At 44.0% G+C, this 27,423-nt stretch overlaps 8 protein-coding genes and 1 non-coding gene across 9 annotated transcripts; 4 read left to right on the forward strand and 5 right to left on the reverse strand.

The window, feature by feature from the left end:
• Positions 1 to 31: 31 nt before the first annotated feature.
• JR316_0002191 (Flap endonuclease GEN-like protein 1) lies at positions 32 to 3,003 on the forward strand (the record flags this gene model as incomplete). The annotated part of the gene is made up of 11 exons (XM_047887986.1): positions 32 to 146; positions 233 to 257; positions 332 to 412; positions 482 to 512; positions 565 to 644; positions 703 to 815; positions 866 to 946; positions 988 to 1,073; positions 1,130 to 1,245; positions 1,303 to 1,480; positions 1,534 to 3,003. The coding sequence occupies 11 exons, from the start codon at positions 32 to 34 to the stop codon at positions 3,001 to 3,003; spliced, it is 2,376 nt and encodes a 791-aa protein (XP_047752909.1).
• Positions 3,004 to 3,121: 118 nt separating this feature from the next.
• JR316_0002192 (tRNA N6-adenosine threonylcarbamoyltransferase) lies at positions 3,122 to 4,576 on the reverse strand (the record flags this gene model as incomplete). Its single annotated transcript, XM_047887987.1, has 7 exons — positions 3,122 to 3,228; positions 3,287 to 3,363; positions 3,416 to 3,960; positions 4,006 to 4,094; positions 4,152 to 4,236; positions 4,284 to 4,344; positions 4,401 to 4,576. The coding sequence occupies 7 exons, from the start codon at positions 4,574 to 4,576 to the stop codon at positions 3,122 to 3,124; spliced, it is 1,140 nt and encodes a 379-aa protein (XP_047752910.1).
• A 146-nt stretch (positions 4,577 to 4,722) lies between these two features.
• Positions 4,723 to 6,891, forward strand: JR316_0002193 (Target of rapamycin complex 2 subunit bit61; the record flags this gene model as incomplete). The annotated part of the gene is made up of 6 exons (XM_047887988.1): positions 4,723 to 5,507; positions 5,559 to 5,781; positions 5,845 to 6,134; positions 6,191 to 6,574; positions 6,645 to 6,774; positions 6,829 to 6,891. The coding sequence occupies 6 exons, from the start codon at positions 4,723 to 4,725 to the stop codon at positions 6,889 to 6,891; spliced, it is 1,875 nt and encodes a 624-aa protein (XP_047752911.1).
• A 126-nt stretch (positions 6,892 to 7,017) lies between these two features.
• Positions 7,018 to 8,503, reverse strand: JR316_0002194 (uncharacterized protein; the record flags this gene model as incomplete). Its single annotated transcript, XM_047887989.1, has 5 exons — positions 7,018 to 7,542; positions 7,601 to 8,076; positions 8,134 to 8,287; positions 8,363 to 8,416; positions 8,468 to 8,503. 5 exons carry the CDS (start codon positions 8,501 to 8,503, stop codon positions 7,018 to 7,020), a joined length of 1,245 nt encoding a protein of 414 aa, XP_047752912.1.
• A 112-nt stretch (positions 8,504 to 8,615) lies between these two features.
• JR316_0002195 lies at positions 8,616 to 8,713 on the reverse strand. The gene has a single exon. It is a non-coding gene; the product is annotated as a tRNA-Ser (tRNA).
• A 399-nt stretch (positions 8,714 to 9,112) lies between these two features.
• JR316_0002196 (Isoaspartyl peptidase) lies at positions 9,113 to 10,523 on the forward strand (the record flags this gene model as incomplete). Its single annotated transcript, XM_047887990.1, has 6 exons — positions 9,113 to 9,295; positions 9,358 to 9,427; positions 9,477 to 9,529; positions 9,587 to 10,174; positions 10,225 to 10,375; positions 10,426 to 10,523. 6 exons carry the CDS (start codon positions 9,113 to 9,115, stop codon positions 10,521 to 10,523), a joined length of 1,143 nt encoding a protein of 380 aa, XP_047752913.1.
• A 1,135-nt stretch (positions 10,524 to 11,658) lies between these two features.
• Positions 11,659 to 12,903, forward strand: JR316_0002197 (Pheromone B alpha 3 receptor; the record flags this gene model as incomplete). The annotated part of the gene is made up of 5 exons (XM_047887991.1): positions 11,659 to 11,710; positions 11,766 to 11,903; positions 11,956 to 12,168; positions 12,228 to 12,471; positions 12,522 to 12,903. 5 exons carry the CDS (start codon positions 11,659 to 11,661, stop codon positions 12,901 to 12,903), a joined length of 1,029 nt encoding a protein of 342 aa, XP_047752914.1.
• A 380-nt stretch (positions 12,904 to 13,283) lies between these two features.
• JR316_0002198 (Peroxisomal membrane protein PEX30) lies at positions 13,284 to 14,802 on the reverse strand (the record flags this gene model as incomplete). Its single annotated transcript, XM_047887992.1, has 3 exons — positions 13,284 to 13,505; positions 13,562 to 14,546; positions 14,603 to 14,802. 3 exons carry the CDS (start codon positions 14,800 to 14,802, stop codon positions 13,284 to 13,286), a joined length of 1,407 nt encoding a protein of 468 aa, XP_047752915.1.
• A 1,593-nt stretch (positions 14,803 to 16,395) lies between these two features.
• Positions 16,396 to 26,061, reverse strand: JR316_0002199 (uncharacterized protein; the record flags this gene model as incomplete). The annotated part of the gene is made up of 46 exons (XM_047887993.1): positions 16,396 to 17,025; positions 17,076 to 17,179; positions 17,231 to 17,360; positions 17,410 to 17,493; positions 17,545 to 17,741; positions 17,791 to 18,040; positions 18,095 to 18,280; positions 18,334 to 18,593; positions 18,648 to 18,710; positions 18,767 to 19,008; positions 19,069 to 19,141; positions 19,200 to 19,246; positions 19,296 to 19,391; positions 19,449 to 19,549; positions 19,602 to 19,645; positions 19,702 to 19,796; positions 19,851 to 19,891; positions 19,953 to 20,500; positions 20,552 to 20,594; positions 20,644 to 20,671; positions 20,730 to 20,763; positions 20,816 to 20,829; positions 20,893 to 21,503; positions 21,559 to 21,810; positions 21,864 to 22,018; positions 22,071 to 22,082; positions 22,131 to 22,185; positions 22,236 to 22,405; positions 22,460 to 22,498; positions 22,558 to 22,601; positions 22,652 to 22,781; positions 22,837 to 22,919; positions 22,973 to 23,345; positions 23,399 to 23,533; positions 23,587 to 23,641; positions 23,697 to 23,800; positions 23,852 to 23,899; positions 23,949 to 24,164; positions 24,214 to 24,343; positions 24,395 to 24,486; positions 24,537 to 24,870; positions 24,920 to 25,010; positions 25,062 to 25,189; positions 25,307 to 25,568; positions 25,620 to 25,920; positions 25,974 to 26,061. 46 exons carry the CDS (start codon positions 26,059 to 26,061, stop codon positions 16,396 to 16,398), a joined length of 7,218 nt encoding a protein of 2,405 aa, XP_047752916.1.
• Between the last annotated feature and the right edge of the window lie 1,362 nt (positions 26,062 to 27,423).

Consider the following 27,423-nt stretch of genomic DNA (forward strand, 5'->3'; position numbering starts at 1 on the left):
ATGATAATTGCAGACAAACTGCAAATTAACCATGAACGAAGTGAAAGGGAGCTTTGACCAGGCGTTGACTCGGAAGCGTGTTCAAAACCAGTCACAGCAACGATTGGCACGTGAAGTTACGCTTCGCGACTTTAACAGTCACAACGGTAGGTCAACTCGTCGTTCAGGCGGCACCACACATCGTGACATACCCGAGACATCTATCTATCTTCTTGAAGTCAGTTCAAGTCAGTGTCGAGTGAGATATACAAGCTTGAGTAAGTTACACCAACTATCATTACCTCCTCCCGACTAGTAACTTCAAGTTTCGTGACTTTCTACTCAACTTTAGTATCATCAAACTAGGAGCGGCGGCATTGACCGGCCAGTTATTATCAGCGCATTCTTCTGCGCGAATTGGGAAAAATACACAGTAAGAAGAACAATCTGTGGTTATCCCCTCCAACGTTCTAATAAATCTACCTTTCTTCACCACACTAAGCTGCTCGATGGGTGTACCAGGATTGTGGGATGTAAGCGGCCATGGACGAAGGTTGAAGTGACGCTAACTTCCCCTCTGTGTAGGTATTAAATAAAGTGGGAAAATCGACTTCTATTGTACGGTTGTCAGTTCATGAGGGTTTTGATAAGAATCAATCACGAAGGTATGCCTCTGATCTATCAGTAGGAGACTTTATCAATCCATCAATGCTGTGATTCTAGGAGGGCGTATCGCATTGGAGTAGACGCAAGCATATGGTTTCACCATGCGACCTTCAGCAAACAAGGTGAAAATCCCGAGGCTCGAGGACTTTTCTTTCGTTTGATTTATCTTGGTTCGTCCTGATAACAAGCATATACGCAATTTTTAATCTTCGCACCATAGCCAAACTCCCCATTATACCGTTGTTCGTGTTCGATGGCAGGGAAAGGCCAAAAATTAAGGCAAGCTCTCACGGAAATGCCTGTAACCTCTGTGAAACCCTAATTTCGAATCATTTCAGAGAGGCAGTAAGATGGGAAAATCAGGGAATCACCCTCGGGAAAAACAGTTCAAGCATTTGTTAGATGCCTTTGGTATGGAATGGTGTGAGGTAGGCCTCATATCTATTTCTTCTGATGGACTGCAATAATCAATCTACTCCGTGAGGCTCGAGGTGAAGCAGAAGCAGAACTTGCCTATCTTAATGACAGGGGTCATATCGACGCTGTAATGACGGACGATTGTGATGCATTTCTATTTGGCGCTCGCACTATAATCAAAAAGTATACCTTTCCCATACGCTATCTATTGACTTTATATCTGACTTTTTATTTCAACAGTATAAGCTCAAGGTTATCCGGAAATAAGAATAACTTGGCGAAGAACTCGAAGGACAAAGTGGATAAATTCCACACTATGATCTATCAGGCGGATGATATCGAAAACGATCCTTCTACTTCTCTTTCAAGGGGCGATTTAATCCTCTTCGCCCTTCTTGCAGGGGGGGATTACCACAAAGTTAGTGGCCCATAAGCTCATAGACCAGTCACTCGAGCTAACATATCACACAGGGGGTGGAAAGGATGGGGAAGAAGATAGCGTTGGGACTGGCTCGTTGTGGATTTGGCAAGGAGTTGTTAGAAGCATATCAAAATCTTCGAGATTATAGAACCGAATTTGAAGAGTTCATGCGCCAATGGAGAATGCGGGTTAACATCGAATTAAAGCACAACACGCAAGGTCATCTCCCCCATCGCACGTCACTTTTTTTGTCCGACGATTTTCCAAACCCCGATGTTCTGGAATTTTACGCAAACCCGCTTAACAGCGGCAGTGCAGGTGGACAAGGTTCAGGCAGCATGGCGATACGCGACCAAAGTAATCTCGACCTCCCTAAAATCGCTCATGTGTGCGAACAATATTTTGAATGGGGTTATCGCGCTAAAATTATCGAACGCTTCAGAAATCTGATCTGGCCCTGCGCTGTTATGCATGTTCTACGGCGCGCTGCTCTTGAAGTCGACCGTCGGAATGAAAATATATCGAACATTACACGATGTGGTTCTCAAGGCGATATTGGAACGCCTGCATCATTGGTTGAGAGATATCTCTGTTCTTCGCCTGTCCGGGAAGGCCACTACGATGACCTCTTTGTTAACAAAGGGTCAAGCTCAAAACTTTTGGTTACTCCTGCAGTAGACAACCCTTTGGTCAACAGGATAATAAAAAGCCGCCAACATGTTTCAACGGATGGTCTACTAGAGTATCAAGTGGAAATATCTCCTAAACAACTAATACAATTATCAAATTCCGGGATTAAAGGTATTCGACACGCCCCTGTTACTGCAGCAGAAACCGGCTACCCCAACAAAGGGTCTGAAACAGATCCTTTGATTTTGTGGGTTCCTGCAGTTATCCTTTCCGTTGTCCATCCCACTATGGTCAAACAATTCAACGAAGAAAATGCCAAAAAGTCAAGTAAACTTAAAGGAAAAAATAAGGGCCGAGCAAACGAACAAGAGCGTACGGACCAAACAGCGGAATCGGCATCTGAAGGAGAGAATATGCTCTCGGTTCTGCAATCTTCCAAGCTTCAGAAACGAAGTCGGCCCGAACCACGGGCAGTAGGACAGAACAGTTATACCGAAGTGCTTAAACCCACATATGCAACCGAGGGCATTGACCCTTGGTTCACATCCAACTCTACTTCTCAAGGTTGTCCCACGCTTTCAAGGAATAGCACTTCTGGTTTCCTTTTCACAATCCCTAATCCTGACGAAAACGAACTTGAACTAGAAAGGGCGGATTATGACAACGAAATAGACTGTCTTGCAAGCTACGATAGCGAGGTCAGCCATTCTACGAGCAAATTTGAACAAATCATTGATGGTATCTTGACGAAGAAACGAAAGCTGGCCAAGGATCCAAAGAGACCTAGGAAGCCTGAAGCTCATACCAACATGACAGATGAGCGACCCTCCAAAAAACGCCAGGTATCTTCCTTAGTCCTCGACGCTTTAGACGGAGTTGAGTTTAGGTGATTAATTTACGAATCTTTATCTAACCCCACTACAGCCTACTAGATATCCATTAAAGTAAATTACATCGATTTGAGCCACCGTACAGTATTATGCACCTGTTTTTGCTTGTATTTATCCTCTACAATTCTTCGATATTCCACTTGGGTCGTAGTTCTATGCTATATGGATCTGTGTCGTTGGTCAAAAAGCGGTGCATTGATGCCCATGCAATCATCACTGCGTTATCTAATTAAAAGGCATCAAATACAATGCACATATTAAATTTCTCGAAAACCAAACCAACCTGTGCACAAATCCGGAGGAGGGAATACTAGGTTATATGTGACATCCCGATAGCATTCAATGAGGCATCCTTGTAACCTTTCGATATTGAAGTTAGTTTTTGCCGTGCAGAAAAGAAGTGTATACTTACCGACGTCTTAAAAACATATTACTTGCGACACCGCCACTGACAACGATATCGCGTACCGATATGTTCCTTTCCTTGCACCATGCCAAGCCAAGGATGAGCTTTTCTTCCAAATGTGCCACGACACCTGTCTGAAAAGCGCGAGCGATGGCTTTTTTTGTTGAAAGCTGTAGATCTCCGTGTTGTTTTTGTTCAGAAATCAAGGCCTTTGCATGAGAGTGGAAGGCCGAAAATGAGAATGCCAGCTGGCCCACAAGAGGACTAGGAAATGGTGGTATTATCGGACATTTTATTTCAGGAGCCTCTTCACAAAATTTCTCCAGAGCATCACCAGGACCAAGGTCAGTCCATTTAAGCTCTAAAAGTTTGGAAACCTTGTCAAACGATCGTCCTATACTTTCATCCCTCGTTGTTGCCAAAGTTTGGAAAGAATTGGCGGAGGTAGCAAGCAGAAGAAGTGTGTGACCACCCGATATAAGCAGGGATATGAACGGATACTTAGGTTCTTCTCTGTCAGCAGTGAGGATAGATATCAGGGCGTGACCTTGCTGGAATACGTCAAATAAGAATTGGTGTTATAGAGATTGGCTTACCATATGATGGACACCAACAAGTGGTTTGTCCAAGGCAGAAGCAAGAGATTTTGCGGCATTCATTCCTACGCTCAGGCAGCCTGGCATGCCTAAGAAGCGTGGGTGGTTATCATCCATGGAAGATTGAGGAAGACAATCCGGCATACCTGGACCCCTCGTGAATGCTATTCCATCTATATCATGCACAATGTTCATCCCTGACTGCGCAAGTGCTTGTCGTATAGCGTATGGCTGAACCAATCAGTAAATGGACAATGACGTGTGATGCTGGTGTATACCATGTTTTGTTGGTGGCAACCTATAGCGCTCATGGGATAGATGCCTCCGTATTCTTCATGTCTAAACAATTGAAATATCTGTGAAAATATGAAAAACAGCAATGGGATTCTACACACATATTATGCTGTTTGATAACAACGTTCGCATGGATTTTCTTTGCTGAGTCAACAATTGCAGCACACGTATCATCGGCTGATGACTCAATGGCTAAGACGTTGAAATGGCGTGCATAGACAAAATGACTGACTCTAGGCTTCCTACATAAAAGAGGTGCACGGAGCCAGTGTGTCATTGAACGTGTACGAAAGTAGTCAAGGGATGAAGCTGTAATTAGTTGTTAGCCGAGGAATACAACCGAAGGTGTTTGATCTGAATGGATCCCCAACCGTGATCTCCATTATTTGTCCCTCAGATTGCTTTGCGCAGTACATTTTTCTTATGTGGTCCTCATCGCACCTCCACGGCCCCAGAAGATCGCATGATCAGAGCCATAACGATAGCAAAGCTAGTAGATCATCATCTCCAGATGATGGAACAGAACCCCGGAGGCGGACGTCGAGTGATGCTACACCCCGTCAAACACCTGCTACTACTCGCTTTTTAACTTCAGCCAACGACCAAGATACTAATCGAAGTGTTTTGGCATCTACCACTCTTAATTCGGACAAATCTGAAGGCTTCGGGTCTTCTAAACGACTTGGATTTTTCGCAGACAAGCTGACGTCTTCTCTTTCTGGAACAGGGAAAGACATTGGTGGCGGTACTAGTCTTAAAAGTTCCCTCCATCCTAGTCAATTGTTGCACCCACATATTCATTCCAGGGCAGAGTCTAACTCTTCTCCCTCTCCAAGTTTGACATCATCTGCTATGGCTTCATCTAACATATCGCCTGTTAATAAGTCCCATACGTCTCCTGCTAAGGCAAGTATTGCGCAACTTTTAATGGTGTTTTTTCTGATGTTCGCTCTGAATGCTAAGGCTTCCTATGGCCGGACGTATGACTCAAAGCTTGTTTCGCGCGAAATGCATCGACTAGGGAGTCTGGTTCCTTCTGCATTAGCCCCTCAGCTTTCAACTGCACCTTCGGTAGCATCTTTAAGTGTACCACCGTCGGGCAGTCTTTCCCAGTCTAATGCGTCATCCACATCCTCCACCGACCCGTGGGGTGCATTACATGTTCATGTTTTACCTCTTTTTAACGGAGAGCCGTTAAGAGTTCCGATGTGTGTATGTTTTTGTTATGGCGGATAGGCGCTAAAACTGTTTTTTGACAGAGAAGACTTGAATATATTGGTCAAACGCCATATACAAATTGTCGTTTCAGCTTCTCCTCCAAAAGCTATAGCTACACTGGAGAACGACGCTTCTGAATTAATTGCCTCTGGCATGGTCACCCTCAACGCAAAGCTAACAGGTGTCGATGATGAAAAATTGGTCGCACGAGTAGTGGAGATATGGGGTTTTTTTTGGGATCAAGTCCTCACTTATCTGGAAGGTGTAAGTTATGAAAATACATCTTTCATTCCTCCCATTTGATGGAAAGCTATGTAAATATCTTAGGTTCTTCTGCCTCTCCAAACCGACCCTTTGTTATCTTCACTGTACCGTGCCCCAAAATCGCATAGGACAGCCTCTCCAACGCGACAGAGCGGAACTAAATCCTCTATATCTTCATCAAATAGCAATACCTCCACATATCACATAGACGTCCGTTCTGTTGCTTTGAAGTCTTTCCGAGATAGAGTTATACTGCCTCCTTTCCAGAGGCTGTACAACCGCCTCTCTATGATCAACCGTCAAGATAATCACCAAGAGACGAGCTCCTATCAGCAACCTCGCTTGCAGCAAATGTATGTGTATAATTTTTCCAACCATTGATTTGCCTTTTCATGGGACTTTCGCGTAGGCTCCTTGTTTTATCTTCGGAAAGTCGACATCTACCTGTCACATTTTCATTGACCACACCGTCTCCTCAGCCAACAGCCGGTGAAGTGGCTATTACAGACTTGTTACATCTTATTCATAATCCTAGAACGTATTCAGACTCACGACATCCAAAATTTAAAAATCCCCATTCACAGGCAAGGACGTCCACCTTTCTGTCTGGTGCTTTACCGAGAGACCGTCGTGGACGAGTTGCTCTCAAGGGTAAAAATCTCCCTGATTTAGTGGGCCTTCAATCTCCTGGGAACGATGATTATATCTATGGAGAGGACACGCCTCGGATGGGGCCCTCGAGTTATATTGTGGATCTCGAGCGCGACCGCGAAAGGGAACTTGAGGCACTAAGGTCAGAATTTTGTAAACCTATCCCTGATTATCATATTTAGCAACTCGCGTCTCTTTTTCCTAATTCACAGAAGTCCAGACATCGAATCTTCAGCCACTCGGGCTAGTACAGGAGGCTGGGGACTAGGTGCTGGAAAAGAGGAGCCTACAAAAACGGGAGAAGAGGAGGAAGACGAACCTCTGGATTGGGATCAAGCGCAGGTGCAGAGTCTATGGGTAAATGTTATCACTACATTGCTGACAATTATTGCATAGGCCGTTGTAGAACGCATGGTTGGAATGAATCCACATATCGACGCCCGTCGGAGAGTAACATAATCACTACTTATTTGTGTGCGCTTTCACGGTGGTGGTCACCGTTCTATATATTTTTGGTTGTAAATTATGATTCCAATTGTAGTTATAAGTAACTGGTTCAATAATCATTACGAGCATTAAAGCGTATCAAGGACTATTATGCTCCCGTATCAAGTCTTCCAAACGATCAAGTAAAGAATTGACTCTGCTTTCCAATCCAGCAACATTGCTTTTAACAACGTTTTTATTTTCCTTCAAGCTTGTCTCAACCGTTTCAATCGCCCTTTCTAAATCAAGCAGACCGTTTCGCGTCCTCTTTTGTTCTTCTTCAAGATCTTCGAGAGAACTTTGGAATGTCGCTGCTGAAGAATGCAGAGACGACAGAGTACGCAGTCGAGTAAGTACGTGGGGAATATGAGGAAGTAGCGGCCCGAGACGCGTTAGTATGGGGAGGATTTCATGAACGACAGTTGGCGGGGATGATCCATTGTTACTTTGCGATGGATGGCGTTTGTGTGCTTGATGCTGGGCAGCTGAAGCTCGGTCAAGATCTGACAAGAGCAACTTCAAGCGACGTGAAATAGAATCGATATGGCGAGGTTGTGTCAGAATAGTAAGCTGATTGTTCAAGCGAGTGATGAGAGGTAACAAAGGCGATGGCAAAGGAGATGTCTGTTCAGACAATATGTTAATGTCATTTTCTTTAACGGCAGTTGTCAAAGAAGCGAACCTCATCCAGAGTCATGCCCGAGGAACCTATAATGTGCTCCAACTCTCCAATGCGGTGATCCATCTCAACCATTGTTTGCATATCGGTTTTTGGCTCAGTTTTAGGATCAGAGACATATTGTTCTTGGTTTCCTGTGGCTTTCCCCGTGGTGACTTGGCCATTTAAGATGTTGTCGTCTAGCACAGCACCTATTAATCGTGCTCGCCCTTCCTTACCCTTTTTGATCTTATCTAACCTAGATCGAACGTCAACTAACCCTCTGATCAACTCTCCTGGGTCAATATTTTCTTCTTCCCGTTCTTTGTGAATAAGTGGATTCGAAGGATCGGCCAACTCGGTTTCCAACGCCGCTAATTCGTTCTGTAGCATTCGCAGTCTATGGGACAGGGGTAAAGAGTGTGATATCCCAAATGGATCCAGTAGCGACGTCGGAGACGTTGGTGAGGGTGGATAAGCATATTGTGTTCGAACTCGGGCTATGGAAATTGTTAATTAGTGAGGCTACGGACAACATTACAATATGGTGGACCAACAAGCTTTTTTCTCGGCTTTTCTAAACTTCCTGCTTGCCTCATCAGCACCAATTAGGTTACTGTAGTCCAGTTCTTCTCGACCATTGGGATCAGGTTTGTTCCTAGCAGATCGTGTTGGGAACGTCGATTCGTCGTCACTGGAGTCAACATTATTCTGAAACGTATGAGAGGACAAGGTCGCAGTTAAATCAGAATGTAGTTAGTTCAACGCTGGCAAAGTTAATACCACAGTCTGCGATAATGGAAATGTGTCTGCCGTTTCATACACGTCAGGGGCCGTGTCCTATGAAGAAAGATTAATAATGACGATGTATAAAGAAGAGACAAGACAGACAATGTCAGGTAGATCGGCATACTTGCTAATACTCATTAAATGTTGAATTGGGGACAGAACGAATGTGCAGAATGCGAGTGATGGAAAGAGGTCTGATTATAAATAGTGTTAAAGAGTTTAGGTTATACAAAAGGACAGGCCAAAAAAACGTCACCTGAGCGATTCGAACACTCGCGGTCAAAGACCAACCGCTCACATAACTACTAAAGTAGCAGGCGATCCCGTTAACCACTCCGGCAAAGTGACTTCAGGAATATATTTCATACAAATTTATATATAATAATATATGTATATCAATCAAGCCAGCCTGTTGTGCCAGACCCCTGACTCCTTGTGTGTACCTTCCTTCGCACCACCCACATCGTCTCACGACAACACTCATCTTGAGAATCAAGAATAATATTGCCTCCATACCCAATTTCCATCTTTCCCATTTGCTCAATCTATGCACTTATAATGACACGAATTATATCCCAACTTGGATAGATATACTGGTATATTCAGTGCTGACCGTATGACGTTTCAATATTTAGGTCTGAACTCCCACGTAATTGCACAAATTACTATACAACCTAACGAAGTCGTTCCGTCTACGAACTTGCTTTGTGTGACTTTGAAAACCTTTATACTTTGTTGTCGAAGCCAATGTCATTCGAATCTGCTGCCAAAGAAGTGCTGTTGAAGCAATTTTTCAGTCCTTCCAACACCAAGCGCAGGCCTCGTTATGTTCTTGTGATTCATGGAGGTGCAGGAACTATCACAAGGCAAGGTTCCTCTGATGAACAACAAGCTGCATACAAATTGGCGTTGTCGCAGGCGTTGCTTGCTGTAAGTTTCGCCAACAAATGGTCATCAATAGCTGCATTTGTTAAACATTGATGCTCCTACAGGGATACAAACTGTTGAATGAGGGTGCCGATGCCATCGATGCTGTTGTTGCTGCCGTTTCTGTTATGGAAGGTTGTGCTTGCTATTGAAATTCAATCAAAGCATTAAATTTTCTTGGTAGATGACCCTCTTTTCAATTCAGCAAAAGGTGCAGTATTCAATATCGAAGGAAAGGTGTGTCTTGTGCACCAACTCGTTCAGATTATCGGGTTTTGATCTTTGAGCTCGCAGATCGAATTGGATGCATCTATAATGGTGTCGAAGCCGCCATTTTCTCATCCAGAAATTCCAAGCAACCGACGTGGCCTTGGGCTTACCCTCTTGACACGGACAAAGAATCCTTCTCATTTAGTTCGCTCTCTTTATCTTGCCCCTTCACTAGCACCCCACACACTCTTGTCAGGTGCGACAGCTGAACGCTTAGGTCAAAGCCTGGGTGAAACACTTGTAGACCCATCTTACTTTTTTACCGAACATCGATGGAAAGAGCATCGACGTGGTTTGGGTCTTCCAGAGGAACCAGTGCCGCAGCCTGGTATACCTCTGGTTACTGCTCCCCAGACTCCCCTGGACGCCTACCCTACAGGTACTGTAGGAGCAGTGGCTCTTGATGTACATGGATGCATTGCCTCCCTCACATCTACTGGAGGCAAAACCAACAAGCTGGTAGGACGTATTGGAGATACGCCTCAGATGGGAAGTGGGTTCTGGGCGGAGGAATGGCCCGAAACCAATATTATTAGACGTCTTTGGAGGAAGTTTCGTGGCTTAAGCTCTTTGAATCGAGGTGTTGGTGTCTCTGGGACAGGGGATGGTGATGTACGTTCAGTCCATTTTCGTAATAATGTCGCATTACTGACGCCTCTTAGTATTTTATTAGGAGGTCTGCTGCGGTTACAATTTCTCATAGGGTCCGCTATCTACACGAATCGCTAGAAGAGGCTACAAGGCATGTTGTACATGATTTACTTGCCGAGGGTGGCCTAGGGGGGTTCATTGCCCTAGATTTGGATGGAAACGGTTCGTTGCTTATTTAGCCATTCTCTTCCATATTTCTGAACTATAAATAGTTTCGATGCCTCTTAACTGTGGAGGAATGTATCGTGGAGTCATTAGGGAAGACGGAATTGCGAAAACAGCTATTTTCGCTGATGAAGACGTTGCATAGAAAGAATCGGGTGATACATAGCCTGACGAACAAATCCTGAGGGTATACCCCTGACGTTCAACAACAGCTCGAAATATAACTCATGTGCTAACTGGGATATGTACAATGGAATCACTTTCAAGAACAAGGGCGACACTATTAGCTTCGGTGTTAGTCTTATCACCCGGGCACAACTTCCTCTTGGATTCCATTAACAGGTTTATGTCCACGTCGTGAACAAAGGATCATCCAGATTCCAGATATAGTGAGTCCGACGGGAAACGTGAAAACGTTGAGATAAATGAGAAATCCATCTTTATGTCCGTCCCTAACTACTTTACGTAAAGGGTTTGTGTAGTGTTCTCGGAATTTTGAGGGAGGTCGATGCCAAGTCGATGCTATTACTTAGTATCAAGCACATGGCTTCATTTGGTTACCACAAGCGCATTTCCATAATAGGCATGTCCCTTTTCTCCCTCACCCCAGGTGTACTTCGAAACAAGCTTACTTCCAAATGACTTACAAGGGCCATAAAAACAAGGTGTTTGGACACATCGTACAAATACCCTTGGTATAATGCCTGTCGTTTTTCACTCCTTTCAGCTCCACTCCCTGGGCCAAAACCTTACAAAGTTGACGTTGTTGTTCTTTGGGAATTGTCATCACTATGAGCACCGTCAACACCGCCTTTTCCGCTCTTTCGTTCATCACATTTATTCTTGTCTGTATTCCTTTCTCCTGGCATCTTGAAGGTGTGTAAATAATTTCAGTCAAGCTTCTTTTTTGGTTGACTTTTCGATATAGCCTGGAACACTGGAACATGCCTGTACATGGCATGGACTGCTCTTGGACTGCTATCTTATTTTATTAACTCAATTATATGGCGAGACAATGCTATTAACTGGGCTCCTGTTTGGTGTGATATTAGTAGGAGTCTTTTACAATGTCCCGCATCTGCATACCTAATCACACGTTTAGCATCCAAACTCATCGTCGGAATATCTGTCGCCATTCCTGCTGCCTCGTTGTGCATCAACCACAGACTTTACTGTATTGCGGCAGTGAGATCCGTCACGAGAACTAAAGCAGAGGTATGTATTTTTAAGTGGCTTAGCCTCGCTGATATTGAAGATTCGTACAGAGATACAAAGCTATCATGGTCGACTTGGCCATTGGGCTTGGAATTCCTGTCATCGTGATGGTACTCCGTGAGCTTCTCAGGAATTGATCTTCCGTTCAACCTTATGATGAATATATTGCCAGACTATATTGTGCAGGGCCACCGATTCAATATATTCGAAGAAGTTGGATGTTACCCATTTACCTACAACACCCCTCCTGCTTATTTCCTTGTGTACATGGTACCGATACCAATTGGGTTGACATCGGGCGCTTATTGCAGTATGTTAATTTTGAATCACATAACGTCTCCTGATTAAGATTGCCATTTTAGTTATGAGCATCATAGCATTTCGAAAGAGACAGACTGAATTCAAGGAAATTCTGTCCTCAAATTCCAACTTAAACTCGAATAGGTTTTTCCGATTAATGGCCCTTGCCGGTATTGAGGTCATTTGCTGCATTCCATTGTCAATTACAACCATGGTTTTGAACGCAACACGAGGCGTAGTAAACCCATGGATCTCTTGGGAAGACACTCACTGGGGTATGTGTAATGTTTGTTCTTCATCATTTATAGACTTAACGTATGCATATATATGTCAGGATTTTCGCGTGTTGATCAGATACCAGCTGTCTTATGGCGATCAACGGCCGATTCAAATGTCTCCGTTGAGATGAGCCGTTGGCTTTTGATAGTCTGCGGATTAGTGTTCTTCGCCTTCTTTGGCTTCGCAGATGAAGCACAGCGACATTATAAACTCGCTATGAACTCCGTCGCAAAACGCGTCGGGTATACAACTTTCACAGGGTCTACCAAAATTGGAACAAGAAATACGAGTTCTTCTAGGTATATTGATTTAATCTTACTCAGAGATAGTATCTAATCTGCACGCCCAGTTTCAAGGAATCTTCAAACATGTCTTCATCACAAGGAGCCGGCCTTCCTGTTTTCATTCGCCAAGAAACTGTCGAAAAACGTGACTCCGTGGACACTTCGTCGGATTTGACTTCTATGAAAGACAGTGTATTTGCCTCAGAAAAGGACTTTATCACCCAATCAACTCACAGCGCACTCACTAAAAACGATGCCCCACTCAAACTTGCTTCGTTTATCGTCACGCCCCCAAACCCACATCACGGTCTTATGGTCATGGATGGGCCCGCCCCGTCTAAGCACATAGATTCATTCCCATCTTCCGTAACACCTTCAGGGTCCTTCCTGGACCTGTCTGCCACTCAGACTGAAATTCCAGCTTCCGGCAACGATAACAAAGTCTGACCTCTACGTTATACCACCTTTAAACCACACCTTCACATTGCTTGATTGTTTGAGTTCTCACAACTGTAGCCCAAATCGACTCGATTCAAATCTGTATTTTTACACTTAGCCTATTCATTCATTTGTTACTTACGGTATTACAATATTTAAATAATTGATAAAATACATGAATTGATTTAAAGTCAGTAACAATCAGAACAACCATACCTTACGTTCCCTAATCGCAAATTGTAGCCAGCTATCGACGTATGGTTTTTGCTGCAAGTGTTCTGTCTTTTCATCAATACTGGCAGAATGAACGGGGTACATATGTGCATTTGCATTTTAGTGAGCATAAATATCACAATACAGAAACGTAAATTAAAGAATACAGTATAAATTTACTCTGGGGGTTTATTAAGCGCCATTCTCAACCGGTGCTTAAGAGGACTCTCAGGTGGGTTTCCAATGATAGTTTCTGGGATGTGCGTGGAGCCCTCGGTTTTGGTTGGTACCTGTCGTTCTTGTTCTTGGAATATCAACGTCTCACTATCTTCCAATGAAACAGTTTCAACTTCTTCGAATACGACAGCGACCCTTGTCCATCGCCGATAGCGCGTGTACTGGGAATGAAATATTGTCAGTGAAAAGAGAAATAGGTACCATATTTAAATTTTACCTTTCCCATGCCGCCTCTATTACTCTGTCCTTCCCATTTATTATCGCCATAAACCCACCCGTCAATGTCTGTTAAGGGTTCCTCCCCTGGAGTGTCTGTTGGATCTTGGGAATCATAATCAACGTCTGTGTTACCCACCAAGCCTTTGTTGGTATCAAAGGTTGAGGATGAGTTCACGGTTATATTGCTTCCCGGGTCTCGTAGTCGACTAGCAGCCTTCAGCAGACGGCTGCTGTTTGGACTCTCGTCCTTGATGCTGGGTAGAGGACGTTCAACCCGACTAAGTCCACCCCCAGTTCTACGTACAACGACCCGCCATTCCGGTTCTTCCCACTTCCATGTTGCTGTTCGTTTTAATTTACCGCCTTTTTCATCCTCGAGGTAGATGGTAGTGTTCGGGGGGAGGCTGAACGCATTTGGAGGCGACAGTGGATGGTGAGAAGAAGAGCACCAGGACGGGCGTTCACCTGGAAGCAAGGCAGCAGTCCAATCAAGGCCAACCCACCAACGCTGGTTTTCATATATTGTAAATAGAAAACGCAAGGACTGGACAGGAGTTAACGAATCGGTGGATGGTTGAAAAGAGTAGATGCGCTCCGGTAGAGGTTCTCCACTGAGGAAAGCCCAAATTTTGTATAAAGACCACCTGAGCCATGCACTACGCCATGCTGTTGCTCTAAGGACTATAGCCCAAGGGGCGCGCCATGTAAGTAGGGTTGTGCCTCCAAGGGCACAAATAACCCTAAACGAGACCAAGAAGGATAAAGCGATGTACGGTATATAGAGAATGGCCGCGATGCGAAGGAGTGTTGGGATGGGAATCGATGGAGAGGGAAGGGATGGAAGAAGAGCCTGTATGGTTGTCAAATCTGAAATGACGGAACGCAGCGCGTGTTCTGAAGTAGGAGGTTTTATTGAGGAAACATTCTTCTGGCGCCATTGGACGTATGCAAAGAAGGAAAATATGATGACAGGGAAAAAGCGCCTATGATTGCCTTGCATTCAATATAGACTTAGCACGAAGCGGGGAAGACAACTCACCGCAGGGTTTTGTCAATAAATAGGCATACGATCCACCAAGCTGTGAGTGCCAGCCAACTCCGGTACCACGACGTCGACCAACTGAATATTTGGAAGGCGGTCCTGCAGGCTGATATGGAAGGGCCCAGATGAACCAGCGCCAAAGTCAAGGCGGGGGGTACGTTAGACAAGAAAGCAGAGAGCTCAAAGTCAGAAGCCATGGGTTGTGGACTTGGAGCAAGTATAAGGAGATGCCAGTTGTGACATTCGCAACAATCACAAGCCTCCGACAAATGTTTTCTCTCTTCACCTTGTTTCTCATTTCAAGACTCTTTTTCTTTGCGCTTCTGCAGCTCTCCTCTTATCTGCCCCTCTTCGATGCCTCTCCACTTTTACTCTCCGTCGCTTTCCCTTCTAGCCCGCTATTACGGTGGGATACTTTCCACTTTCTCCACATAGCTTCCAACCAATATCAGTACGAGCACGAATGGGCATTTTTCCCCAGCCTACCCATTATTCTACGCATTCTTGACTCTGCTCTCCCGGAAACCTTCAAATATCCAAATGTGCTACTCTGGTTGATCCTTTCCGTGCTGTCTTACTCCACAACGCAGATGTTATACGACCTATCTTTGCATCACCTTCAATCGCCAGAACTCTCTGTTCTGGCTGCCCTGTTGTCTTTGATACCCACCAGTCCAGTAACATTGTTTTTTGCACCCTACAATGAACCATTTTTTACCTTTTTTTCGTACCGTGGTAAATAACTTGAATTTCATATGTGTTACATTGGACTTAAGCATTCAATTTAGGAATGATATATTGCGCGCGCCAGAAATGGCTTTTGGCCTCTATATTCTTTGGTTTGGCAGGAATGTTTAGATCAAATGGAATATTTCTCAGTGGCTTCATTCTTTGGGGTCTTGTGGTACAACCTTTTCTTGAGGGAGAAACGGTGATTACTCAACCCGTTCAATTGCACGACTTCTGCTGACGGTAAAGCCTACCAGCCTAATTCACGCACACTATTTAACGCCGGAGTCTTGACATCAATCGTCATATCGCCGTTTGTCCTATATCACGTCACGACGTATTCAGTGTTCTGCAACGGACCAGACCTTGCGCCAGCTTGGTGCTCTCGTGTGCCTCCTTCTCTCTATACCTACGTCCAAAAGAATTATTGGAACAGCGGATTTTTGCTGTATTGGAAATTGACCCAACTTCCAAATTTTGTACTTGCTGCGCCAACAATCCTTCTGATTTTTGCCTTTTCCTTTCATCACCTCCGTACCACGTCTTTGAATGATTCAAAAAACATCACATTCCGGCACCCTTTTGGAAATCGATGTTTAACTCCCCATGTCGTCCACGCTATCGTTTTTACATTCATACTAGTCTTTGCATCCCACATCCAGATTATTCTTCGTGTTGGAGCATCTATGCCTGTAATCTACTGGGCGGCCGCTTGGCTCTTATGGGAACACCCTAGATTAGGTCGCATGTGGGTTATTTGGTCTGTTTTATGGGGCATTATTTCCACTATACTTTGGGCAGCCTTTCTACCACCAGCTTAATGATCAAGGTATTGGGTTCACCGGTGTAAATTCAAGTAATTACTGTACACAGTGAAATATTGGGTTGTTTACAGAAAGGTTGTAAGTAAGAAAAGCATCAGCTTATTCGACAAAATTCATTAAGAAGCCGTAAATAACAAATGAGAATCGTAGAAAATGTCTCTGTTGTCCAAAACCTATACTTGCAACAACTAATCTTATGCAACCATTGACTGGGTACTGTATCGTGAATTGTCGCGGTCACGATGCAGCTGTTATTTTAGCAGCAAATGCATGCGTCGAACCTGGGTCGACAACAGGACCGTCCGAGGAAGCAATGACTGAACTCGCAGTAGCCTTAACCAGTGTCGCTTCGGTGCTACTTTCAGGAGTGGGGATAGTTCTAGTGGCTTTGTCCATAGTTCCCTCATTGGACGTAGCACCTGTAACTTTTCCACCCGATGTTGAAGAGAGGGCAGACGACTCTGGCGAAATGGTAGAAGATTTGGTATCGGAGGCGGATGCGCTAGCAGACTGGGCGATTTGTTTGGCTTTGGCTGGTGAGACCAAGTCATCGCCAAATCCCAAATTGTACTGTGTGGGTACACCAGTCTGTTGCAGCTTGAGGAATGGGATCTGATAACCACCTGGTCCGACCGTGATTGTGGCCGCGGCTGCTACATCCAATTCAAGGAGAGGAACTATGGCCAAAGAGTTGAGCAACCCTTGAGTCAACAGGACACCACCAAACGTTCCTGAATCAGCGGTTCCGCCAGGTGGGACAACAAAGTTGTCGAACCCTTGACTGAATATCGCAAACACCTCACCGTCAACACCGGCATCGGATTGAACGAAATCTAAAGTGATTTCCACGTCCAGAGGGTTATGAATCTGTAATGATCTTTAACAATGGTGACCAATAATATCAATGAATGGCTGACCGTAAAGTCGACATCTACAAACACTGGCTGGTCTGGAGGAAGATCGAGATCATTCAAATCGATGGTAACAACTATATTCGTGATAAATGTGGGCTGGTTGAGACCTATGAAACTTATAGGTACCATCGTTTCCAAAGCAAATTAAGACGCCTTACCAGTTAACTGTGTGCTGAGCTGAAGGCCGGACAGAGCAGGTGACAGCGAAGCGAATGGTGAGCTATTGGCATCACCGTGAATAGTCAATCCGATCGTGTCTCCCGTTTGCAGGAATTCCGATAAGAACGCCTAAAGCAAATCAGGACGCGGCTTTCCCTTAAAGTATAAATGGTCGCACCTGAGCAATTGTATCATTGGAATTAGCTGGTTGATAGTGGAATTCGGTGTTCACAACGTTTGTGCCAGGTACGAGATTAAATTCCTGTAGAAATGAGGCTTTTGTATTAGCAATAAGTTGGATGATGCAACGTACATCAATAACAGCACGGCCAATGGTAACTCCGCTGAAAATCACGGGAAGAGATACTCCAATAGTATCTAATGATATTTGGGAAGGATTCTGAAGTGTGGTTGTCAAAGGGGCAACAATAAATTGATTTCCGCCGTCGCCTCCGCTGCCAGTGATGGTAACATTGCTTAAGGCGGCCATTCCTCCGAACGATGCAATTCCTGCCAATAATCTCAGTCTTTAAGTGATATATAACGCAAATAGATATACCTTTCAGGTCTGACACAACATTTAGAGGAATCCCTGTAATAGGAATATTTCCAATTGTTGTTCTGGCCGTCACATCGGCAGTCCCAGTGACCTCGATTTCAACATCAGGTTTGAGAGTCACTTCAGAAAGAAGACTAGCAAATCCAGTTGGGTCAAGTGATTCTAAGGGTATATCAATGAAGGAGATATTTAAATCAGCAATGTTCCCAGTTGATACACCGCCATCGGCAGGAGCTTGAGGGATCACAAGCTTTAAAGTAATTTTAATATATATATATACTATTGATTTACAGAAGAAACGCACCTGTGCAACTTGTTGTCCTCCGGTACCCAGAATGATTGTTTGAGCTGCTTCTATGACTTGTAATGAAAAACCAAATGGGTTCTTGTAATGAGCTACTGTATGCAGTGAGCTGGTTGGTGGCGCGAACGCCTGGTCTGCTGTCTTCATCGTGACTTCAAGATCATTGAGATCTATTGCTTGGATGACCTACTCTCGAAAAATCAGTTGGCATATGACACTCATGCTAACAATATACAGACCTCCAGTTTTTCTCCTGGAAGAATCACATCAAGTGTCAGTGTCTTAAATGCAGTACTTAGCCAATCGATAGGGACATTTGATCCCCCGGCGAGCACTGAATCTCCTGTGGTCTGAAGCGTGACGTTTTGTCCGTTTAAGAATTGCGAAAACAGTTTGCCCATAACTGCGAGATCATTGTCGCTTTGAGGAACGATGCGGCCAGAAAGGTGAGTTGTTGCCCCAGAGTTTGCTTTGAGAATGAGATTGGTGGCAGAAAGTGCTGTTCAAAAAGTCATAAACTGAATGTCACGAAGGTGCAGTTTAGTTTACTTACGGCCAACAAACGTTCCATCGAAGAAGGACTGAAAAGACACCGTACCAAGGTCAATTCCCAACTCTGCAATTAATATATATCAGTCACACTAGCGATGGGGTGGGAATACTTGCACTTACGTGCTTGCGACGGTATAGTGGCGTCCGTTTCGATATGAATTCCACCAACCGGATCATCTGATGGGAGTTGGAAGTTACTGATAGTCACACCTGGCAGACCATTGAAGGCCTTAAATGTAACAATTTTTGAAAGTGAAACGTTCTCAAAAATTGTTCCAAGAGCATTGACTCGGAGTTTAGGGGTTGATATTGTCCAATCGAAGCTTGGGTTGTGAAGCAAGAAAACGGCGAATTCAGTGAATCTAACAGGCGGAGTAATACCTGTCAGCATATACAGGAAAATAATAAAGGTACAGGCATACGCAGCATTGTCTGTGATCGTTAGTCTTGCACTCGACTGATAATCCGGCACTCCAACATTTGCAGCAGCGCATACTACATACACCACATTTAGAATATAAGTTTCAAGAAAAATAACCGTTAAAACACGTACTAGGGGGCAGAGTGATAGTAGCTATATCTTTGCCTTGAAAATTGACACTGCAGACTTAATTAGTGAGCAGTTCAACCAACGACAAGACACATGTACTTTAATGGTTCAGTAAACGTAATTAGAGCATCCAGAGGCCCGATGTTGGTAAGCGAGCCCTTAAGTGCCAAATCAAAGCCGTTGTTAGATAAGTTTCTGTCATGAAAATGGTTGATCGATAAAATTCGATAGATAAAATGGTGAGTAACATACGTAATGTCAGCCTCTGTGAATGCCAAAACCGAGCCATCCACTAGATGCTGAGTGATAGGACCAGCAACTGCTCCGATCAAAAACAAAGCTGTCTTGTCGGTCTGTTTTTTACACATGAGTGAAAAGTGCATGAGTAACAAGGTAAAGATGTACCAATGCAGGCACGGCAGATTGAACGAATGACAAATCCGTCAGGACTTCGTATACACGAATAAGCCAATTGCGTACTCCCGGTAGATATAAAGAAGCTCACAATCATCTAGTTTAATCGATGAATCGATATTGAGGTCCACTTTGAGTTCAGCTAAAGACTGCAGAATGGCCGTGTCGGCATCAAATTGATGTCCGCTGACATACGATTTCCTTCAACATTACAAATAGACGTGAATGAGTGCAAATCACCTAACACAAGTCGCTGAATTAGTGTCCACGGTAGTCGTGACCTTCCAAACAAGATATTGGCATGAGTTGCATTGAATTTTGAAACTTTAAACTTGAACATACTGGTGGTCTGAAATCTGGATTACTCAGCACAAATTGGAACAGTTGCACAAGAGGTCCAAGGTCGACATTACTCTGCTGCGAGGTTGCCAAAAGTAATTGGATAATCGAGGATGGATCGAGGTTAAAATTGAAAGGAAGCACAGGCGAAGACACATCGCCATGTCCTGGGGCGCTGATAGGGTGCGGAGATGTGTCAGTTGTTGGTATCGTCCCGAGCGTCAAACCATGGAAGGTGGCTGTAGCGCCAAGTCTCAGGATGTTTACACTGGCAGTGAACGGATTGGACAGGGAAAATGATGTCGAGGCCACTCCAGTGCTGACGACATCGATTGGGAAGGTCAAGGAAGCCGACGTGATCAGATTCTGATGTAACCCAGGAATTGTCACAGGGGACAAATGAATTTGAGACAGGGCTAACTGCAGAGATTCAATTGGCGTCGAAGAAGTCGATCCTCCAATGGCGGTAACCGCATCAATCCCTTGAATGAAATTCTGGAGCAAAGCTTGGCCGGCTTCAAGTGCCTCTCCTTGCGGTGCATAATGAACAGCTATGTTAAAGATCAGATTAAGTATCAGAGACATTCACAATTAGGGAATACCGATAGGGTAGCTATTGTTTCCGGGTAAGATGACGAGGTTGCTCTAAATCATGATTAAACGGCTCGGAAATAACATCGAATGATCAACTCACTAAGTCGGCGGTTCCGATATTTTGATCCCTAAAGCATGAAAGCTTGATTTAACAAAAACCCAATATGAAGCCACGATACCACTCACTGAAATTGCAGAGAGAAAGATACATCTCCAGTGCCTGCCATCTAGTGAATACATGAGGGGTCATCGACAAGTATTTATGGGCGCACCAATCGTAAGATTGCTTAGTGAAACCAGTGAGCAAGGGCCGAGCAAGGGCTGAAAATAGTACGCAAAATTGTCTCACCTTGGATTAAACAAGGCACTGTCGACGTTAATCAAAAGGAAATCGGAAAATCCGTGATTGACATCTAAATTACTGACGGTGACAGGCCTGGCATTTAAGCCCTGTAGACCCGCAATGGTAGAGTCTACAGCAAAATCGATGCCACTCAAGGACAATAGGCCAACAGCCGTTTTCGCGTCGGCGTTAGCAGATCCAGAAAGTCTGAGCGTTTCCTCAGACCCTATTGTAGTAGCGGCCAAAAACTTCTCGAAAATATTATGGCCGTTATCGAACACGGAGAATGGAACTTTCTCGAAGTTGATGTGTATGATTCGAGGCCCAATGTCAGTCTGGCTTGGACCTTTCGGGATCACAAGTTGGGCAAAATCAGATCCCTCAAATCCCAGTGTGATCGTTTGTTCTAACGCGGTAATGTCCAGAGGGAAACCGAAGGGCAGCGTGAATGCAGCATCGGTTGATTTACTGCTGGTGATTGGACCAAATGGTGCCTGTCTCGAGAATGATAAAGAGAGCTCGTTAAGGGAGATCGACTTGATAATCGTTTGAGGTCCTTGATTGGGAAGAACAGTGGCCACCTGAAGGACTTTGATCCCCTCGTTCAGCCAGGTTACCTTGGAAATGATATCAAATTAGTAAGATGTAAATACATATGTCATATGGACATACGTCAGGAGAGCCTGCACTGGCGCCATGTACTACGACATCGCTGTTCTTGCCATGAACGAAGTTGTTGAAAACGTTGGAAATCGTTAAAAGTCCTTCGTCGCTTCCCTGCGGTAATAGACGCCCCACAAGCGATAGCTGCGAGGTTGCACCAGGCGCCAAGGTTACAGGACCAGCGGCCACAGAAGCAATGTTGATATTCCCAATAAACGTATCAAATCCCAATGAACTCAGTTGAATGCCTACTTGTGACGGCTATTCATTACCTTGTCAGTATATTTATTGGTTGAGGCTAACAGACTACGTACATTGGAGGCTGTTGCTTGAATGGTGAGGTGAATTCCACCCGACGGATCGTCAAATGGCAGATCAAATGATTGGATCTGGACTCCGTCCTTTAATCCATCGAAGCCTTTCAGAGTGACCGTTCTGGATGAGAATGAAATATCAGGCACAGATATGCCTAGGTTGAAAGTCAATTCTCTTTCTACTCTTCACAGATGCTTGAAACTAACCCAAGGCGCGCACTATGAAGTCGAGTGAGCAAACAGTATTTAAAATGACTAACAACTGACCTGTCAAATTATCTCCAGAAATTTCCCAGTCAAAAGACTCGGTGGTAAGTAGTGCCTACCGGAGGACGTCAATTCATCTATAAGAAAAGTATATGCCCAGCAAACCTTCGTAAAATCGGTCAAATGATCCACGTCTACAACAGTGAATGTCGTTTCGGTATCAATGATACCCCCAACATCACCTGTAACTGTGATGTCATTCATAGAGACCTTTCCGATTGGCTTTCCCAGCCAGGAGATGGTGAGTCCAGAAGGGAATGATATAACCGCATCGACTGATGATAAATTAAACCATTGTGTAAAACGTCCTAGAAAGTGTTATAACATACATGGTCCAGCATTAGAAATGCTGCCTTTAAGTTGGGTTTCTAATTGTTTCGTACATTAGCCATGATGCATTGTGAGATTTTGAACCGAAAATGTTTACTGAATGTATTCTGCGAAGGGTCTATGATGATAACAGTATCCAATCTATATGGTTGATTTAGTTCATAGTGCAGATAACTTACTGGTAAACATACCCCAGAATGGAGCCACCCACTATCTTTTGAACTATCGGAGCAGCAAGAATTGGGAGGATAAGATCTAAACTTTGATCGGTCGATGTAGCTACTTGGGCCTGTGAAAAGGCTAGAGTCGTCGCATATTGACCTGCGTGGTGTGTGAGTAGGCCTTTGCCCATGCAAAATGTACATTTGACAATTACCAATGGTCACGTCAGTAGATATGTTGATGTCAGACTTCAGTTTGTTGAAGGCAGTCCGGACAAAATTGGTTAGATCGAATCCTCTGCGATCCTATAGGTTCAGCAGAGAGATCGGTTATGTGATATCAAGACGTACGAGAACAGATTCCCTTGACGTTTTCTTGCTTGATTATTGGAGGTAGGTTGTGTAATCGGGAGGTAGTGGATTCCGCCGAGTTGTACAATCGAATCCAACGGTGCGACATCCTCGCCTGCTTCAACGGCAAGAGCGCGAGTGACAGTGAACAAAGATGATGGATCAAAGTTCAGATTGAAGTCAAGGACAGGGGAATCAGTTGAAGACTTCGGAGAAGATTCAAATGAAATGTCCTGATCAATAGATCCTAACAAAATTCCAAATGATGTGACATTCGAAGATATTTTGGTAATCTGCAGGGGAGCACTGAAAGGGTTGGAAAGCGAAACAGTGACATGGCTGATATTGTTCTCCTTCCCTGTCGTAGGAAGAACTGGACGGTGGAGAATAAGTTACAACATCATCGAAAAGGGAAAAAAAGATTACCCTTTAGAGAGGCCGAGTTGATTAGGTTAGTCTTAAGGCCAGGAAGGATAACATCAAGCGACAGTGCTTTGAACGCGTCGGCTAATGAAGGGACTTGTGTACTCCCATCAAATCCGGCAATTGTGATATGTGTGTCTAGCGGTCATGAATTGCAAATTGTAAACAATAGTGTAGAAAATGAGGCATACCTTCTTTGCTAATAAAGTCATTCAAAGTCTGAAGTCCCTGTGGGGATTTATTCGCCTTTACGGGAGCAACATCAGCTTCGACATCAAAACAAAGCAAGGATATTAATCACTTCGAAACTGGATAATGTATTGATTGTATTGTTTCCCAAATTAAGCGTCAGATTAGGCAACAATGTTGTGCCGATTATTGCACCATCTCGCAATAGCTGTAAAGCTGTTAATTGGTGAATTGACAGAAAATCCTCGTTGCATGTTTGAAACATACTTAAATCACCCGTGGACAGTATCAAACTGGATGGATTATCAATAGTGACTATTACTTTATGAGAACATATGACAAATACTAGAAATTTTGTACGTACCCTCAATTGCGAGACTAATAGCATCGGTTGTTCCACCTGTAACGTCGACAGTATCAATGGTTGTCATCCCTTTGAGACCCCGGAGCCCATTTAAAGAACTTGACACATTGACTTTGATAGCATCCAGAGTAATCTGACCAATACTCGTATTTGCAACAGCCCTCGATGTACCGATTAGACGAAACTGAGCGACATCTGATGTCGTGAGCTCTTCGTCTATTTACGGTATTAGATCAAAGACCATTATTTAATGTATACACCTTACTGAACGATGAGAAGATAGCATGCTGGTCATCAGGAACATCCAGCCTAGTATCTTCAATTGAAATATTGATTGTTCCCGTCGTGTCTGTCGGGGCTATGACCGATATTGAAGATGTGGAGGCCCCAATAGGCTAGGTCCATTTGGTTAGGAAAAAAAATTAAAGTTTACGTGCGTAACGTACTGTAGAGACACCTGCGACAGAATTTCCATCCTTAGTGATTACAAAGTCGTTTTGAATTTCGTTTATAGCGACGTTGAAACCAAATGGTAACTCTGAGGAAGAAGGTTAATAGAATACGCATACGGAGTGCGACAAAGCATACCCAATGATGCCTGAACAGAATTACTCTCAACAGCGGGGCTCCAAGGCTGGCTAGCATCGAACTGCAGAGCCAGATTCCCGATGTTAATAGCTTTGATGGGATTGATGTCATTTGAGGATTTGAATGGGACCGTGAGATGCAAAGCTTCCAATCCCTGTGATAGCCATGAAATAGTAGATCCGTCGTCTTGGAGCGTCGACTGTCCGGTTGCAATGACAGGGGAGCTGTCGCCGTTCAAATAGTTTGTGAACAATTCGGAAACAGAAGCGAGATTGGATGGGTCTGTTTGTCGAATAAGAGTTCCCTTCAAGGTGATAGAATTATTTCCAGGGGCCTGGAAAAGTTCCGTAAGCCAAGTTTAGCAAGGAACTGGGAAAACATACTATTTTGGTTTCCGTTCCGGTTCCAATGCCCAAGGAAACGTTCTTGTACGTGAGCCCAAATACAACCGTGCCCAAATCCAAAGAAAATGGACTGAGAGAACTCCTGAGTTTAACACGGCCACAGCAAATGGCATGAACTCACCTGGGATTGTTGAGCTGGGTCGTAGCGGCAAAATGTATACCACCTGCAGGATCATCGCTAGGTAACTGGAGATCCTGGAGAATTACATTTCCATCAAAGCTGTTGAAACCTAACATAAGATGTGAAGGCTATGAAAAAGTGTAGAAGATGAAGAACAGCATGCCTTTTAATGTGATTCTCTTGTCAAATGTGAGACCCTTTGCAACGGGAAATTTCAGGGCCTGAACGCGAAGGTTGTGACTAACGAGTCTCCAAGTAAAATTCTGTGCGGTAATAAGGTTTTCAGAAAAGCGACCAAATGCGGTTTGATTCAAAATTATGAATTGTGTTATGTCGTTGATGATAGCTCTTTTATGCTTGGTAGAAAGATCTTGGAGCTGCATATACCCAAGTTCAGTTTCTGTGCCATCGTCTTCAATCCACGAAACGTTGGTAGCTTCCGTAAAGTGGATTTTTGCGTTGATGATGCCAGTATTAAATACGGTGCCTTCTAGTTTTAAAGCAAAGCTACACAAGGCTACATTAATCAAACAATACGAATATGAAAAGATCACTCACGATCCATTGACGGGCTGAGTAATTTCCGCAACTTGAACATCAATGTTGGTGCGCTTAAGGACAAGGGCAATGATGGCTCGAACGACTGGGAACAGGAGGATAAACAAAAGGGCTATAACCAAAGGTATTAAGATGATCTGAGAAATAATGAACCATCTTTTCTTGTAAAAAGGTTGATGAGGAACGTTCTGGGAGGAGACTGTAGGGACCTCAGGCTGATCCTCCCAACCGCTAACGTTCTGACTGGGAATGACACCCGCCCTAGTTGAAGTGAAATGACCAGCAGGAGCAGCAGCATGCTCTACAGAAGATTGTGATTAGAACAAGACACTAAAGGTTAAGAAATACTAAAACCTCTCAAAGACGCCCCGGATCCAAAGCTGTGTGTACTCTGTCCCATACGCGTCTCGTATATACCGCTGCTATTCCTTGCTTGTTCCATTGTCGTGCACCTCCTTGAGGGGATTGACGACGCGTAAGAAAAAAATGGTGGCAAGGGACTGGAATGTAGATTTGGCAGGTGCGAGTTTTAAGAAGCATGCTACATTTTTGCCTAGTTGCTGCCAAAGTCAGATTGAATCGCACAGTTGCACGAGAGCACATGGTACACAAGCAGCTGTGAAGAAGTCAGCTGCAACTAAATAAAAACTCAGTCGGAGGCCGCTGGGGAAACATAAATCGAGCAACTGCCATCACGAGGTCATCCCAGGCGAAGAACAAATAGCAATTCGTATGTCCAAAAATCAAACGCTTCTTCGCGGCTAAAAATCTAACCCCAGAAGTCTTGCTCGAGAGCTTAATTCTCCCATCTATCAACGATGCATCAAGCCTGTGTTTATTGCCCGTCAGTACGTGGGGCCCCGTGGGGATCCTCAGGCATAAGATTGGGCTCATCAGAAACCAGCACCCTTACGTAATCAATGGGCTTGGCGCCAAGAGCGGCCAAAATCCAGCTCGAAAAAAAAATCAAAAGTTATGTTGACGGAAAATGGTTTCAGACAAAAAGTTTAAAAAAAAAAAATTCATAAATGTGCATATACAATCCTTACTAAGATTGGGCTCATCAGAAACCAGCACCCTTACGTAATCAATGGGCTTGGCGCCAAGAGCGGCCAAAATCCAGCTCGAAAAAAAAATCAAAAGTTATGTTGACGGAAAATGGTTTCAGACAAAAAGTTTAAAAAAAAAAAATTCATAAATGTGCATATACAATCCTTACTACTAGCCTTTATGCCCACAATAATAGAATTACACCTCAGAGGTCAAATTGTAGTCTCTGGAAGTCCATAATGAGTCTGAGAGGTATTACTTAGGCGTGACTTATTGTCACGTGTGGTCACGTGTACCATTATATAAGCGGCCAAAAGAACATTGTCAAATTTTCGAAAATCTCCCAAACTCGAGAAAACACCATTTCTGACGTGTTAGACTAAAAAAAAAGGAAAAAAATTAAAATCTTTATAACTTCTTGAGATCAAAATTTTTTTGAAAAAAAAAACCACAGATGTGTTCAAAGAAGCATAACCTACATATCTGTGGTTCAAAAATGTAGAATAGTGTGAGTGCAGAAGGGTTGAAAAGGTTCGGAGGTAAGCCAACTTTTGCTTACCTAAGGGGGTGCTGGTTCCTGATGAGCCCAATCTTAGATTGTAACAGTGGCGGCCCGGCAATCCGTCCTCGATAATCATAAGGAGGCACGGATGCTATTGATTTCACGCATTGGTTTGTTTGTTTATTTGTAATCTATTTATTATCGTGCAACAAGGTGCTAAGACGCACGGGTGAGCGTTCCTCACCTTTCTAC

The sequence above is a fragment of the Psilocybe cubensis genome, chromosome 2, assembly GCF_017499595.1.
Source record: "Psilocybe cubensis strain MGC-MH-2018 chromosome 2, whole genome shotgun sequence".
In the NCBI taxonomy this organism is placed as follows: Eukaryota; Fungi; Basidiomycota; class Agaricomycetes; order Agaricales; family Agrocybaceae; genus Psilocybe; species Psilocybe cubensis.